The sequence below is a fragment of the Bombus terrestris genome, chromosome 11, assembly GCF_910591885.1.
Source record: "Bombus terrestris chromosome 11, iyBomTerr1.2, whole genome shotgun sequence".
NCBI classification, from domain to species: Eukaryota; Metazoa; Arthropoda; class Insecta; order Hymenoptera; family Apidae; genus Bombus; species Bombus terrestris.
The window spans coordinates 6,840,516-6,856,818 of record NC_063279.1 but is presented as its reverse complement, the minus strand read 5'-3'; the positions used below and the strand labels follow the sequence as shown (position 1 = coordinate 6,856,818).

Here is a 16,303-nt window from a genome sequence, read left to right as displayed (position 1 = left end):
CATAAAGTTATTTTATAATAAATGTTGAAATATTTTCGTGAGTTATTGTAGGTCACATCGTTACGATTACGCGTTTCGCGAATTTTATATTTCAAATTTCGCGCGGTTGAAACGATTTCTCGTTCTAAACGAAATGTGAATCACAGTGAGAAACAAGAATGGCCGACCGAGAACTGTAAAAACTTGTTGGTTGTCCCGTTATCGAATCTTTTGATAGAAATTTAATGCCTGTTTAAAAAGGAAAGCAAAATTGACACGTGATCCAAGTTTTGTCAAATAATGAACAACGTGAAAATCTTTGCTCGGTTTCGCGGTTGCATTAAACAACCAATGGTGAACAAGGAAATAAAATGCCGCGATTAAAATTTCTATGATTTTGACACGTTTACAAAATTTAAGATCCAAGAAGTGAATCTTGAAACTTTTTTGAGAGTGGAAACTCATCGATATTGTGTAAGGATATATCGATCGGGACATTCTATTTGTTCATAGAGGGTGTGGGATCATTATACAAACATTATGACGAATTGCTGCCTTTCGAGTGATACGAAGGATTCTCTCTATTTTTTTTATCGTCTGCATTTCTTCAATGTCTTCTAATTATACTAAACATGTGTGCTCGTGAACGTCGTTACAGTTAACAAGTGATAAGTGATCATAATTTGGTAGATTATCGTGTAATTTTATTTATATAATAAGCGTTAGGTGTTTATCAATCATGAAGAAACAATTCTTCAGAGTTAAACAGCTTGCTGATCAAACATTTTCTAGGTAATTGTGATTTAATTTCATTTAAAAGTCTACGAAAATTATGCATTTTCTAAATATTACGATGGGTAGATAAAATATTAAACATTTTTAAATAAAGCATATAATAATATAATATTTTGATATATCTATCATAACAAAGGATAAGAATCTGTTTTTCTGTATAATCTTTAAACGATATAATTTTGAGCAATGTCAAAACACCATAAGATTCAATAGAAGCAGACATGATATACCAAAATAGCTTATGAATCAGACTGTCTCAAAATGGATTGGCTTTAAAGACCGTTATTTTAATTTGAATTTGTCAATATTCAAAACTCAACTAACCAAATATTTGTTTTTATAGAGCTGGCAAAACAGAAGTGCTTACAGATGATTTACAAGCTGCAGATAAACATGTAGATCAAATCAGAATGGCTCTCATTGGATTAAACAAAAGACTTGGTAATCCACCAAATCAGGCTATGACACAAGATATTGCACTGAAGGAAAAGCGTTTGGTAATACATAATGATGAAATTTATGTTTAAATTTTGATGGTAGCTTCTTTTTACCTTTTTAAAATGTATATCCTTTCAGAAAAAATGTCCAGAATATATATTAGGTCAAACAATGTTGGAAAATGCTCCTGAAGATGGTCTCATGGGTTTTACTTTGTCAGAGTGTGGACGTGCACAGGTGTATTTAGCAAATGAGGCAATTGAACATGAAGCAAAAGTTGAACAATATGTTGCAGTGCCTCTTCAACATATTTTAGATACGGATGTACCAAACATAATAAAACATAAAAGAAATTTAGCCCGATTAACTTTAGATATGGATAGTGTGAGGACAAGATATCAACAAGCCAGTAAACATAGTGCTAGTAAGAAGAAATTTTAATCTGATTTTTAAATTGTATTATAAAAATTATGTTTATGTTTTGAAATTAATATTGTGCAATAGGTGCAGGTGCAACAAAGGTAGATAATTTAAGAGAAGAGTTGGAAGAAGCAGAAACTAAAGTTGAGCAATGTAGGGATCAACTAGCTGCAGAAATGTTTCAACTTATGTCGCGAGAAACTGAATTAGCACACACTATTATACAATACGTAAAACTTCAAAGAGCTTATCATGAAAGTGCGCTACATTGCCTTGAAGACCTTATTCCTGGATTAGAAAGCTATATTAGTACGTATTTAATCGTATTTATGAACCAAAAACATTTGGCGTGTTTGACGAATTTTATCATGTAATACTTCCAAGACTTACCAAAAAATTTCATTTAATATGCGATCCTGTTTCATAATTGTAGATGATAATGAAATGAAACCAGTTTATGGTTATCCTTTGGAAGAACATCTCAGAGTAACTAACAGAAAAATTGCATTACCCGTTCAATTGTGTGTATCTGCGTTGCTAAGATTAGGTATGGAAGAAGAGGGCCTTTTTAGAATAGCTGGCGCTGCGTCAAAATCACGGCGAATTAAATTGAGTTTAGATGCATGCTGCCTTACATTACCAACTGCTCTTGAGTATAAAGATCCACATGTCATTGCTGGCGCATTAAAATCTTATCTTCGAGAACTACCTGAACCTCTCCTAACTTACAAGTAAATATAAAAATAATATTTACTATCCATAATGATGACAAAGAAAATGATAACATTATATTCGTTATTTTTACCTTATTTCAAAGGTTGTATCCTGAATGGATGGCGGCTGCAAAAATAACTCAGAATGAAACAAGATTGAGGGCTCTATGGGAGGTGTTACATAAGTTACCAGCTGTAAATTTAGAAAATCTGCGGTTCCTAATCAAATTTCTAGCTGTTCTCACAAAAAACCAAGATGTGAATAAAATGTCGCCACAAAATATTGCGATTGTAATCGCGCCCAATTTAATATGGAGTCCACAAGAGGATGCAAATACAATGGTGTAAGAATATTATTCATTCACATAATTGTTATCATTGATCATCATAGAAAAAGTTATATGATAATCTCTATTAATGTAATATTTATTATTTCAGAATGAACATGAGTACAGCTAATAACTCTAGTCTTATAGTTGATCAGTTGATCACGTATGCAGATTGGTTTTTTCCTGGTGAAATAGATTTTGATCGCGATTTAGAAGTTGGTATTATAAATGGTTCGGAAAATCAAACTACGAGTATGCGTCGTTGCATTTCTAACAGTAGTCTTAGTGATCATGGAGAAAGTCCTCCACAAGGCAGTCCTAAACCAGCAGCTCGTAGGAAAAACAAACCAGCTCCAACACCACCAAGTAGCACTACTCCGGATAAACATGATAAGAAACCTGATGATAAACCACCACCCACACCTGATAAACCACCTAGACCTTTAACATCAGGGACTCTTAATCGCATAAAAAAACATGAAACAACAAATACGGAATCAATTACAAAACATGACACTAGTATAGATAAGCAGGATGGAAACACAGAAACAGAAACTAAACAACACAATACTGAAGCAAATGCACTTATTGATTCCTCGTTAGTTAATTGTTCAGAACGCGTTGACGAGGTACAGGAAGATTTACATAATGCAAACACAGAAACTGAAAAGATTAATCAAGAAACTCAAAAGGCTGAAAAGAAATTAAATGCTCCTATTGCTCTTGAAAGGAACACTATGGAGAATATATCGTGTAATAAGTCTCTTGTGGAACTTGAAAATTCAGAAAATTCTACACAAAAATTAAAGATAATACCAACCGAAAGACCGCCTCCCACTACATTAGAAAGACGTAGACCAGTAGCTGCTCCAAGAAGTATAACCAACATAGTACATAATGCAGGTAAATGTTTTTATAACTTTTTTATCAAGAAGAATAATACGAAATGTTTAATATATATCTTAATCTTAAAGAAGAAACGGTTGAATTACGTAAGAAGGCGGACAATAATCCAGTATGTACAAGCACACTTGATAGAAGTAGTAAACCGGCGATTCCAGAACGACCAGCAGGATTAATACGACCTTCGAGCCTTATTAAACAACAACCACGGCACAGTAACGAAAACTTAGACAGCGAAGCAGGAGTGAGTATTAAGAGTTTCTAAACGTCACGTTTAGTTCACGTTTAGTATATGTAAGATAATTCTTTAAAATAAATGTAGTTACTGCCAATGGACTCGACAAATATCACTGCCTGGATATTGCAATTTTGAAATACAATAACGTAAGCTATAAATAAAGATGAAGAATAAACGTGTTAAAAGCTATTTTCATGAAAAAAAATGTCGAATCGCATAATAATTTTTCCAGAGCTATTAATATCTTTTTCCTTTTTAATAACCTATAGCCTTTAACTTTGGAAAGAGCTCATGTATATTCAGTGGACAAACAACAGGTCAGTATAATACAAGTGCGTGGCAATGGCAATGCGTTCTGCACCTCGGGCAACAACAATGGCAACGCGGCTTCGAACTTACAGAGAAGCCCCAGTGTAGGTAGTCGACCTTCGTCTATGTCCTTGTACGGCGAACGACCGGAAAAGCCAGCCAAACTGAACGCTCCGGAACAAACGAAAGCTCACGTGCGAACCAGATCAGAAGGGAATATTATCGATGTGCAAACTCAGACTGAGACGGTGGTAGTTGTTAAATCACCGCAACAACCTGTTCCGGCTTCTCCAAGATTTCATCAAAGACCTCCGCGACCACAACCGCCACCACCACCTCCACCCACCGCGCGTGTTAAATCGGAACACGAAAGTACTAATCTCTAGAATCAACTGTATAAAAAGTGATTATTACATTTATAAGAGAACTTTATAGAAATTAATATTTTAAAAAAAATGAAGGCTATATTTCTTATAAAATAGTATGGAACTGTAAAAAACTCTTAACAAGATAATGTAAATTTTCCTATTTTTGATGTTAAATAATGAACGTTCCAATTTCGATAATTACATTGAAATTGATAGCACAGTTATATGAAATTTCATTTTAACTTTTTGAAATTATGCAGAAGGCGAAAAAATATGTTTTCTTCTGTATTTTTAAAATGATAATAAACAGCAGAAAACGAAAACTAAATTTACAATTGTAAGATTAAACATTTTTAAGTTTTTATAGTTATATATTAAAGATAATTAAAAAAAGTTATACATCTTATTTTCATATTTAACTCTAATATTTTTGCAACTTATCGATTTTTATACTTGTTATCAGAATAATGAAAACATAAATGTATAAAAAGACGTGGCATTTAATGTCTCTAGATTGACATACCTTTTAAGCACACAACTTTCAGTATGGTTATTATGTAATACAAAATGGTATATATTTGGCATTAACTATAACACATTTGTATGTTATTTATTTATACTTGCAGAGTATATGCTAGATTGTAATGCATTTAATAAGGTGATTACTTATAAAAGAAAACAGAAAAGGGATGAATTTTTCGAATTAGCTTTAAGTTGTTGCAAAGAATTTTGGATGAACTAATATCAATTGACTTTAATGTAAATAAATAGGCATCCTTTGCGTGTATTTGTTTTACAAAATAACAATACTGTGATAATATAGAGTTTATAATATTGCCAAAAATTCTAAAATTTTCAGTTATTTAGCTCAAATAAAAAAGTGTTTAATAACATTATCCAATTATTCAAAACTTATTTTATTGTATTACAAAATTGTTTTATTTTTGTTTAATAATGCAATACTTATTTTGTGATTTACAAAAATGTTACAATATATTAACAAATTGTACCTTCTGAAAATGGAGTATTTTTTAAATGTAAAGGAAAATGTATGTATTGATAAATATATTGTATATAACACGTAACAATTTCATATATAAAAAATTCTTTTTTGTTTTTACAAGTATGCAATAATAAAAAACAAATCTAATTTTATATTTGTTTTTTTATATGAAATCACCTGCATGTTGAAAATACGATTTAGCGAACTCTCTTTAAACAAGTTTATTAAGGAAAATGTTATAAATTTGTTTAATTATTTCTCATTTCAATAATTCACATTTGTAACTGATTGTTTGATGATATAGATATAAAATTTCGGTATATTTTATTAAAAAACTACTTGATAAAATTTTTAGTTGCTGAAAGCAATATTTAAATACATCATAAACATACTTTTATCCATTTCATCAAATAATCAGGATTTATATTAGATGAAATTTACAAAAAATGGCAAATATTTTATAAATCTTTTTAGTGTAGTATAGTTCATCTAAACTTCTTGGTTTCTATATTCTTTTTCTGTAGTAATATGTATACTTGACTGATATATTAATTATAATAAGGATACGACTAATGCAACAACATTTACATCTCATTTGAAATAATGATTTTAAGTACGTAATTTCTCGAATATCTTTTATTGTTATAAGTTATACATTTTTTCCTCATTAACTAATTTAAAAATATTTGTAAATTGAGTATATTAGTCTCTGTGTACTCGATTAATGTTAAAATACTATTTATATTTTGTGCCTAAAAATGTATTACTATGTAAAAACATTTTAACATTGTCTCTGATAAATTATACATTTACCTAAGAAATGCTTAGGCTGTGAATATAGTTAAAAAAGCTAGTGGAAGATTTATTTGTATATAAATAAAGAGTTTCTAAAAACAATTAAACTATAATATAAAATACTATGAGAAAATCATTAATTCGATTTATTAACATTCACCATTAAATTTAGTTATTACATGATGATTACATATATTAATATTTAATCACAATATATGTTTTAAATGTTCATCGGCAATGTCTTTGGGTGTCATACCATTATTATCTTTTATGGATTCAGCTCCGATAGACAGTAAATATGTTACAACATCAAGATGCCCACATGAAGCTGCATAATGCAATGGTGTTTGCCCATCTTCATCTTGTGAATTTACACTTGCTCCTCTTTTAATTAATTGTTCTATAATTGTCAAATGACCTCGATCTGCAGCCCAGTGTATAGGTAACAGACCTTCTGAATCTGTTAAATTTGCATGTTTTGGTTCTTTGTTTAGTAGTTCTTGTACTTTTTCATCATGTCCTTCTTTCACCCAATCCAAAAAAGTTTTGTCCGTATCACTTATTTCATCTTCCATATTTATTAATCGACTAATAGCAACCCAGTTATTAGATTCAGATTGCGCATCTTGTTCCCAGTTTGGATTAAATTTAGATAGCTCAAGTACATAATTATTCATAGCATCATCACAACTCATATCATTAAGACTTTTCCATGCTTCCCATTTCTGTCTTGCTTGCATTTGATACCAATTGGGTTTTGAAATATTACATGGTCCAATTGTAGCCTGCTTATATAAAGCATAGAATTTTAAGAGTTCTGTGGAATTTAATTCCGATGCCAGTGACTGTAAATAGACTGTTGCTTTATTGAATGTCTTTTCAAGACTCATTTTGATGTTATTTATATTATTTACTTTAATCAACTATGATCAAAGGGTTGGTTAATAATAGGATTTATATTACTCGTGATCCACAATGTTTGTGTCTGTATCAGCATTTAATATGTGTTGCTCTACAAACTGTTTAACACTGTCTTCATGCAAATATTTAAGACCTTCAGTAATAGATAATTTTCCATCATCCAAAACATGATCTTTATTAAGTACAAAGGTTACTACTGCTTTATCATAAAATTCTACAAATCCATAACCTGTGCTTAAACCATATTTGTCAAATATAATTTTTGCAATTTTCACATTACCAAATGTTAAGAAGTATTTTTCAAGCTGGGAGTGAGAAACAGTCCATGGAATATTACGTATAGAAATTAAATATCTTGGAATCATGGCAAAAGACACTTAGGCTGCACGCTGTATACTTAATAAGTGAATTGTATGATCTTGCATTAATTCATGTATGTTTATATCAGAATCTGTTCCAAGTCCAGCCAATGATATATGAGTGCAGGTAAGATTCCATTTATTTAATAGATGTTCTATAGACCAATCTGCACTTCTTTCATGATAGGTACACAAGAATTTTGCATTTGGATTTCTTTCTAATAAAAATGCTACTGTAACAACTATATCTTCAAATAAGGCTGGTTCATAAAAACAATCAGAACCAAGAATTAAATCTAATGGCCCAATTGAAAATAAACTAGACAAAAATAGACCCCATGTAATGCCAACAATTTGAACTTGAGATAAAATACCATTTAATTCGCAACTTCTTCTTATATGCTGTAGACTTCTAGGAAAACTAGCAGAATCACTTAAAGTTACAATAGCACCACATTTACTAGCTAAAATTCCAGGAAGAGCTGTACCTGAACCAAGTTCTAAAACTCTCTTCCCAATAAGTTCTTCTTTATGTTCCCAAAGAAACCAAGCTAATACAGGTGCAGAAGGCCATGTATAAAAACTATAATTAGCTTGAAGTAACTGTAACAAAAAATAAGTTGACAATAATACATGATGCAAAAAATACTTAAATAAGATCATAAATTTTAACCTACTCACAATATACTTTAAAGATTCAAATTATCTTTTAAAGCTTATTAATATTTAATTTTGTATGATTAATTAAAATATGAATTATAATATGAAATATTAAACGCTTTATCTACGTTACTCCATTTAAAAAACATGAATTACTAACACAATTATTTTACAAATAATAATATTGGGTTGGCAACTAAGTCATTGCGGATTTTGTCATTAGGTGGTATTGACAAAATCCGCAATCACTTAGTTGCCAACCCAATATACAAAAAAATACATAACCAAAAAGAGTACATGTGATATACATACAATAAAAAAATGAATCAATAATGTATCAGTTACTGAAAAATTGTAGTACCTCGAGGATATAAATCTCTAAACTCTCGTTGCACTGTATGTTGTCCTGAGTCTTACGAGAAGTAAACAAAAATTTTTTCACTTGCTCAGAGACGATTCCATCGGACATTAGGCTGTGCGTAGGTGGACTGGTATCGCGTGAAATACTTTCTTCTAAACCTGGCATGACTAATTATCAAACCGTTTCCACTAGTACCTATTCATTCTGACTGTAATTATTTAGTTGCAAATAGAAATCATGAACTTCGAATTTTCTTTGTCAACAAATAAAATCAAAGTCGAAAATATAATCGCTATTTTGTCCAGAGTTGTCGATTCGCACCATAATAGAAAATACAAACGTGTAGATAATATTTAAATTTTCAAATGGCGGGAACAAGTTTCGAAAGAATTTCAATTGTATATTTAATAACCTTCTTCTTATCACTAATACAAATTATTTTTACTACTGCCACACTTTACTCGTTTTTTCTTTGTATGAAACTTAAAAAAAAAATTTGGGTTTGTATAATGCTATAAATGTATATGAATAGTTTACATGGATAACATACATCTATATGTAATTCAAAAATCTAAAAAAAGTTAATATTCTTTAACGACATTATTAATTGTTTATGTGATTAAATGTTAGAAGTATTAATTAAATCTTAAATCGTAAAATAAGTATTTAGCAATATCTAATTTTGTTATGTATAATTTTTGCTTTAATATTGTTAAATATATGCATCCATGATTTCATTGATTACATTGATTCTATTAATATTAAGTTTAGGAATATTTTCGTTCAGAATGTCATATAGAATAGTCGCCTTCTACGTACAGAATTTCTTGGCAAAATAAATGACAAATTTTGTGTTATATAAATTAATTTAAGTCTACAAATTCATGTTAAAAAACATGTTCCTTAATATGTTCCCTTACTTTTTTTGTTAGCAATAAAACTGGTTACAATGGTTTATGTGTATTCGACAAAATTGGAGTATTCGTAATATAGGATGTATTTTTGCCATTTTAATATTGTCATTCTATGTCATGAAGTATTCATAGTTTAAAACGATAACATTTATAACTTTGTCATAGTTATAAATTTAATTGTAAAAGGTTGTAATATGCACATGTACATCTTCACAACGTATTTTTAAACATATTTTAAGTGAAAAATGTACGTTATTAATAACAATAATAGATGATATATTACTGATATACTAGAAATATTAATTTTAAGCGATCATGACATTTCTATCATTTTAGATACTTGATACAGTGCCGTGCTGGTCGTTTTGATTAAAGATGGAGGAGGCTGGTAATGAGAAGTTTCTGTCAAGGAGGCGTTCCGCAGCTCTTAAAGCTTTCAAAGTTAAAGACGAACGAGTAGCAACTTTTAAAAAGGTACGTGCATAATTTTTAATACTACCTATTCCATTATAGTTAGTCAGTCGTAAATTTTATCCAAAATTTCTATGTATCTCCCGGCATTGTTTTCGATACATCGTAAACAACAATGGGAATGTTACATTTTTACGTCTTTTTAGGTAGCTGCGATTTTGCAAAAATCTGAAAGTGACAGAACTGCAGAAGAAACAGGGATACTCGTATCTTGTAGTGATGTAGTAAAGGAGGTTAATTTAAGGTATAGCCATTTTGGAAATCATTGATTGTACACTTATGAACATGTCAAATTATTTTGTTATTGCTAACATAATATGGAAAATTGTCATAATATATAAATCTTCTTATCGTTTTTATAAACAAATAGATATTTAGAAAATGTAGTTTAATAATAAATATGCTGACGATTATGTTAACAAAAAATTTACCAATTTCTTAGACAAGAGAAAAGGCACAGAGTAAAAGCAAGACTTGAAGAGGTAGAAGATGCACCAGAAATTTTAGAAGAAAAGTGTATGAGGTTGGCTGCAGCTATCAGCAGAGCTACATCACTTGCTGTTTATACTGGTGCTGGTATCAGTACAGCTGCTTCTATCCCTGATTATAGAGGAACAAATGGTGTTTGGACTCGTTTACAACAAGGAAAAGATATCGGGTAATGTTAAAACTAATCAAATAGTGTTAAAGGATAATTAATCAGATTTAATTTTCTTTTACTATTTATATTACTAGGTATTTTGATTAATTTATTATATATTTCAGAAATCATGATCTTAGTCAAGCAGAACCGACATTGACACATATGGCTCTTTATGCCTTATATAAAGCAAGGGTTTTAAAACATGTAGTTTCTCAAAATTGTGATGGTCTTCATTTGCGTAGTGGAATACCTCGTACACTTCTATCTGAAGTTCATGGCAATATGTATGTAGAAGTTTGTAGAATGTGTAAACCATATAGAGAATATTGGAGATTGTTCGATGTTACTGAAAAAACAGCTCGATATTCTCATGGTACTGGAAGATTATGCCATAGATGTAACTCTGGTTTGCAAGATTCCATTGTTCATTTCGGTGAAAGAGGCAATCTTCCTTGGCCAATTAATTGGAATGGTGCAACAAGAGCAGCAAAACAAGCAGATGTTATATTGTGTTTAGGTTCTAGCTTAAAAGTTCTGAAGAAATATCCATGGTTGTGGCAGATGGATAGGCCAATACACAAACGTCCGTCACTATACATTGTAAATTTACAATGGACACCAAAGGACGAAAATGCAGTTTTGAAAATAAATGGAAAATGCGACGAAGTTATGAAAAGAATTATGGCTCATCTTGGGTTGGAAATACCACAGTATAATCGTGCCAAGGATCCTATTTTTTTCCACGCTGTACGACTTAGAAATAATGAACAGCACACAACAAGTCAACCTTGCTTGGAAGAGCCATCCAATATTGTTCATAAGGAACTAAATCAAATTAATGACAATTTTCACGAAGATGTTTCATCCGAAACCAAAGAAGAAGAATGTGTTTCACCCAAAAAAGTAACCGAATCAATGTCTGCTTATTCAGCGCCATTTTTTACTGCATTACCATTTTTGTCTATGGGCTTACCATTTCCACCAATGTATATGTGCCCTCAACTAACACCACTTTTTTATTATCCATTCATGCAAGTACCGAATATGACCTCAGACGTGCCAAAACCTAAACCTACGTGTATTTTTTGCATGGAAAACGAAGGCTCTCTTACTTGCCTTTATTACCAACGAGACACAGATAATTCTAATTTAATAGGACCTGAAAGTAAGCAGATAAAAGATACAAAAACATTGGTAATCCATGCAGATCCCCCAATAGCTGCTAAAAATCCTGGGTGGTTTGGTAAAGGATATCGCAAAGGCATGAAAAAGAAACGGTAGCATTTACTCTTTCTCATATACGACCTTTCTTTCATTTCTGTTATAATGTGAACGTATATACGACATATGATATATGATAATGTATGTAAATGTTTGATTTCTCCATATCATGATGAGATCTGTATACACAATTTAGATATGTGTAGGAATTTAATCCCAGTACCCAAAATTTTAGCGATTAATTAAATTAAAGTATTTAAAATTAAAAAACTTAAATCTCCATACTCTGAAGTATTCTATTATTCCTGTTTAGTAGTTGTGTGATTATTTAATTTTAAAGTTTCAGTTACAGAATCAAACAATTAATACATATTTAAAAACATCTACAAATATCTAACGTGAAAATTGTTAATTTCATTGTTAAGTGCTTATTATAAAATTTGCTCGATTTAATGTTTTTACTATTGTACAGGCTAATTATATTGTGATTTTTAGTTGTAAGATTCGTAAAGTGTTATGCAAATCATGAAAAGTTATAGTGACCAAAGTGATATATCTTTTATTACAATTTTTTACTTTGTATTTGTACAGTTGAATGTAACATAATTTAAAAAAAAAGAACATATGCATAAGTAGTATACATGTAAGGCTTTTTGTATCTTTTTATATTAATTTACCATTCCAGTTTTATGAACTAAGAGTTAGAACAAAATTAATCCTATGAATATTAAAGGACTGTTTGTAATAAGTATCGAAGTATATTAGCTCCTTTTTTTTTACTAAACGATGCAATAAACAATACAACATTTTATATAAAAATATAAACATCCATCTTTTATTTATTTATTTATTTTTTTATATAGCCATCTTAAAATGAAGCAGATATAAACAAGGTATATCTGAAATTATTTATTAACTATGAAATCAAACGTAACGCGATATATAAACATGCGCGTGCCTATACACACAGTGCATTTTTTTATATCATTAAAAAGTTAACTATTTTGTATTATACATATAACTATATGGTGATTTTTAATAATACAGACTACATGTAATGTATGACAAACATAAAATTTTTTAAAAATATGCAATAATATATCTTTTTTAAAATGATGCAGCTATAAAAATAACATTAAGTAAGTCACGGTATTTCGGATAAAACAGACTGTTACTTATAAGCTTATTAATTAATTATATACTGATAGACAAATCAATATGTAATAACTATATAGTTCTAAAATTCCTTATCCATTTGATAATTTTTATTGCATGATATTTATCAAGCTCAAATTTAATAATAAAACAAGATATGTATATATTTTATAATGTGATGCGTATATATATGGGTCATGAGACAATATAATCATTATTGTTTCTAAGATTAATTATTAACATTATTAAAACGATAATAAACAGAAAAAAATAAAAAATCTTTATAAATAAAAGAGAAGATCATTGAATATTTGAAGTTAACTGTGTTTCACGTTACATTTTTTATCTGTGTGGAACAATATTCGTAAGTAAATTTTTTCATTTTTACCATTAAGTATCTAATTTTTTTAAATGAAATAAATTTGTAATGTTTTAAGTTTATGATTTTTGATAACGTAGGTTTCGAAAATATAATCTAACAAATTAGAAATAAATAAATACATAGACGCCAATATAAATAAAGATAATATTATATAAGATTAAGAAGAAATCTTTTATATGAAAGATATATTGAAATGGGCGAGAGATATCAAGGGATAGACTTTCGATAGAAATAAACGCAACTTACATGGCGGTGAGTGAACGTTATCGAAGATATGTATATAGTATGATATGTGTAGGTAGAATAAGAGTTACAGCATCAAGGTGAGGTAAAGAAAAGGAAAGGAGATAGAAATGAGAACGAAAGGAATATAAAGAGGGAGAGAAGTATAAGGGCTAATGCTGGCAGAAGGGAAGAGATTGAAAAAGCCTACAGTCTGTTGTCATGGTAACCCCGTACAGCGTCACCCTATTACCAGCTTCGACAGTACTTATTGTAAAGCCTACCGTAGTACTTTACCGATACTACGATAGTGTACGTCGACCGCTCATTGACTTCTTGACTTTGTACAACGGGATCTCGTTGCGAAGCATGTGGTTCTACTCCTTTTACGCTGTTCTTCTAGAAATGACATCGGAATACTTTCCTAGCCAATAAAGAACCATATATAAAGGAATAGGAGAAATATCATTTACTAATTTCTTACAGCTTAATTTTAAGTTCTTAGAAATATAAAACATCTTAAATATTTTCTATCTTTTTAATTTTTTGAACCTATCATCTTATGTATTTTAAATTAAACGTAGCAGTTGAGTATGCCATTTAAATTGGCATAAACAATATTTTTATAATTGCTGAAATTTTCAAATTGCTGAAATATACAAATTTTACAATTATCATCTTAGATGAACGAAATTGTTAGATTTGAAAAAAATACTATAAGACTATACAAAATTAATAATTTTTTAATGTTATACATTTATGTTAAATCATCTGTTTCGTTATAATTCGTGAATCAATTAAAAAGAACATGTTTAACTTACGTTTACATTGAATTATAACGAAAGAAGAATATACTATTAACATTAAGTAGATCGTAGAATACTTTTGACTTAAATAAGATGCGAGACCAAAACTATTAGTACAATTACTTTCGATTTAGCCAGTATACAAATGCTGGTAATATGGTTATATCATCGCATTATATCTGTGCATGCACGCGCATATGTGCTCATAAACTCAAGTCGATGGTACAAGGTAATTAAGTATAATTAGTTCTATTGTACTGTGTTGTTCTTACATCATCTTTTATGTAGTACAAGAACATAATTGCTACCTTTCAAACATTTATTTATTTGAAGTTTATATATAAATTATTTATGACATGTATTTTATTCCTTTTTATAAAAAAAATTTTAGTAATGAAATTATTGCTATAATTATAATACATATAGGCCTCGTGGATTAAACAAAGCAATTTATATATATTCCGAAATTAATATATTTAAATTTGTATTCTTGTAAATAATTTCTAATATATGATATACATTCAATGCTTACATTCATACTACTTTCGATTTTAACCACGATTATCACTTTTTCACGTATTTCTTTGGATATTTTCTTTTTTTAAAATACTTTATTCATAGAAGGCGTAGAATATATAAATATTGAATATCAAAACAAATATTTAAAAACAATTTATATTTTAATAACATATATTGAGATACAATATCCATCTCGTGTCATATATATAGACCCGAGGAAAACAGAAGGGTTAATTAGTAGAAAGTTGAAATGTAAAAGTGTTCTAAAGTTGTAGTTTCAGAAATCGTTATTTAAATTATGCGTTAATTATTATGCTGGATAGACCTATAAATGTATATCTTTTGCAGGATTAATATTGTTAATAATGGTAAAGAAATTTTAATTTCAGTTGATTAACTTGCCTTTTGTATGGCTTACATACAAAGCGAATATACTATCTTATATGTCACACTGTAAATCTTTTTATATAACGCTTTACATTTATAGTTTAATGTAACGATATTATATCAACCAGAAATACAGGAAAACAATGTACAGAATACGCGATAGAATGAATGGATTTAAAAAGCCAACAGTGCGGCTCGGGGACCTAAATCCATACAAGGAGGAGATTTATCATTACCGGTTGGTCGAGCGCTCTGGCGGTGGCATTGGATACTAGAGGACGACAGTGCTACGTGAGAAATCGTGATGGAGTAGTTTATACCCTGTTTGGTCGCCGTTTCTCACCCGCGTTCAAGTACGTTTAAAATTACCACACATTCGGTCAGTGCATCCGTCGGTCGCCGCGTAGAGAGAATCACTCTGATCGCGGTTAACAGTATGTCAGTCATTCTCGAGGCGACTGGTTACTTATTCGTGTTAACGTAACAGGGAAAAGTACGGTGTCGGAGGAGGCAGGTTATCTTCTTTGTTCGAGAAAAGCCTCATCAGTGGGCAATGGCGCGGGAACCTTACGTTCCAGAATCGGTGTGTGCATGGCGTAGGTGATGATCGGTGTTTGTACATGTGGCATGGTGTTTATAGCGAACAGGAAGATTTACATACCTCGCTGGATTGACCACCTCGTCGGTTTTTGGATACGAGCCGTGTCGTGAGCCGCCATGAGGCGCATTAGCGGTAAGCCAAATACGTTCTTAAGCCATCTTAAGCGATATTTTTTCGATACGAATCGACCATCCACGTCTAATCTTATAGAAAAGCATTGTTTACGTTTGTTAATCGAGTGGCATCACAAAGAATTCCTCGAAGAAAGGATATGTATATTAGAACGTGATTTTCAACTTCTTTGCAAGGTTGCGCACGCGCTCATTTCGCTGTGTTTGCCAATTATTTCACATTCTCTCTTTGAAACGTACTGATTTTTAAATTTATTATA

At 30.3% G+C, this 16,303-nt stretch overlaps 5 protein-coding genes across 10 annotated transcripts in view; 3 read left to right on the top strand and 2 right to left on the bottom strand.

The window, feature by feature from the left end:
- The first annotated feature begins 133 nt into the window (after positions 1-133).
- Positions 134-5,577, top strand: LOC100644531 (rho GTPase-activating protein 44). 5 transcript variants are annotated; one of them, XR_007225811.1, is made up of 11 exons: positions 134-771; positions 1,118-1,271; positions 1,351-1,636; positions 1,717-1,941; positions 2,066-2,363; positions 2,450-2,689; positions 2,784-3,577; positions 3,649-3,821; positions 3,900-3,961; positions 4,085-4,132; positions 4,217-4,280. XR_007225811.1 is itself a non-coding variant. In XM_012314035.3 (10 exons), the coding sequence occupies exons 1-9, from the start codon at positions 719-721 to the stop codon at positions 3,948-3,950; spliced, it is 2,274 nt and encodes a 757-aa protein (XP_012169425.2). In that variant the 5' UTR covers positions 134-718; the 3' UTR covers positions 3,951-3,961; positions 4,085-4,225. The 5 variants fall into 5 exon arrangements, 4 of the variants coding, with proteins under 4 accessions (XP_012169425.2, XP_048266397.1, XP_003399154.2 ...); XM_012314035.3 differs by having other exon boundaries at positions 4,085-4,225; XM_003399106.4 differs by lacking the exon at positions 3,900-3,961 and having other exon boundaries at positions 135-771; positions 4,217-5,577.
- Positions 5,578-6,410: 833 nt separating this feature from the next.
- On the bottom strand, positions 6,411-7,180 carry LOC100648718 (acyl-CoA-binding domain-containing protein 6). The gene has a single exon (XM_012314037.3). It carries the CDS (start codon positions 7,178-7,180, stop codon positions 6,497-6,499), a length of 684 nt encoding a protein of 227 aa, XP_012169427.1. The 3' UTR covers positions 6,411-6,496.
- Positions 7,181-7,485: 305 nt separating this feature from the next.
- Positions 7,486-8,911, bottom strand: LOC100644774 (probable methyltransferase-like protein 23). The gene is made up of 2 exons (XM_003399108.4): positions 8,592-8,911; positions 7,486-8,173 (listed from the first exon to the last, which is right to left on the bottom strand). Exons 1-2 carry the CDS (start codon positions 8,754-8,756, stop codon positions 7,589-7,591), a joined length of 750 nt encoding a protein of 249 aa, XP_003399156.1. The 5' UTR covers positions 8,757-8,911; the 3' UTR covers positions 7,486-7,588.
- Positions 8,912-9,617: 706 nt separating this feature from the next.
- Positions 9,618-12,929, top strand: LOC100644651 (NAD-dependent protein deacetylase sirtuin-7). The gene is made up of 5 exons (XM_003399107.4): positions 9,618-9,752; positions 9,842-9,979; positions 10,123-10,220; positions 10,419-10,634; positions 10,742-12,929. Exons 2-5 carry the CDS (start codon positions 9,881-9,883, stop codon positions 11,898-11,900), a joined length of 1,572 nt encoding a protein of 523 aa, XP_003399155.1. The 5' UTR covers positions 9,618-9,752; positions 9,842-9,880; the 3' UTR covers positions 11,901-12,929.
- Positions 12,930-15,591: 2,662 nt separating this feature from the next.
- LOC100645020 (caskin-1) overlaps positions 15,592-16,303 on the top strand; it is a 51,338-nt gene continuing 50,626 nt past the window's right edge. For both annotated transcript variants that reach the window (XM_003399110.4, XM_012314038.3), the window contains exon 1: positions 15,592-16,044. In XM_003399110.4, the coding sequence (XP_003399158.1) occupies positions 16,029-16,044 (16 nt within the window). In that variant the 5' untranslated portion in view covers positions 15,592-16,028. The remainder of the gene's footprint in view (positions 16,045-16,303) is intronic.

What these genes read in the sequence shown, in the direction of transcription:
- LOC100644774 (XM_003399108.4), bottom strand. Translation starts at nt 8,756, where the DNA reads ATGCCAGGTTTAGAAGAAAGTATTTCACGCGATACCAGTCCACCTACG. An exon ending in TAGAGATTTATATCCTCGAG is followed by an intron (nt 8,174 to 8,591) that starts GTACTACAATTT and finishes TTTTTGTTACAG; the next exon opens with TTACTTCAAGCTAATTATAG.
- LOC100644651 (XM_003399107.4), top strand. Translation starts at nt 9,881, where the DNA reads ATGGAGGAGGCTGGTAATGAGAAGTTTCTGTCAAGGAGGCGTTCCGCA. An exon ending in GAGTAGCAACTTTTAAAAAG is followed by an intron (nt 9,980 to 10,122) that starts GTACGTGCATAA and finishes ACGTCTTTTTAG; the next exon opens with GTAGCTGCGATTTTGCAAAA. An exon ending in GTAAAGGAGGTTAATTTAAG is followed by an intron (nt 10,221 to 10,418) that starts GTATAGCCATTT and finishes CCAATTTCTTAG; the next exon opens with ACAAGAGAAAAGGCACAGAG.
- LOC100648718 (XM_012314037.3), bottom strand. Translation starts at nt 7,180, where the DNA reads ATGAGTCTTGAAAAGACATTCAATAAAGCAACAGTCTATTTACAGTCA.
- LOC100644531 (XM_012314033.3), top strand. Translation starts at nt 719, where the DNA reads ATGAAGAAACAATTCTTCAGAGTTAAACAGCTTGCTGATCAAACATTT. An exon ending in TGGATTAGAAAGCTATATTA is followed by an intron (nt 1,942 to 2,065) that starts GTACGTATTTAA and finishes TCATAATTGTAG; the next exon opens with ATGATAATGAAATGAAACCA. An exon ending in GAGGATGCAAATACAATGGT is followed by an intron (nt 2,690 to 2,783) that starts GTAAGAATATTA and finishes TTATTATTTCAG; the next exon opens with AATGAACATGAGTACAGCTA.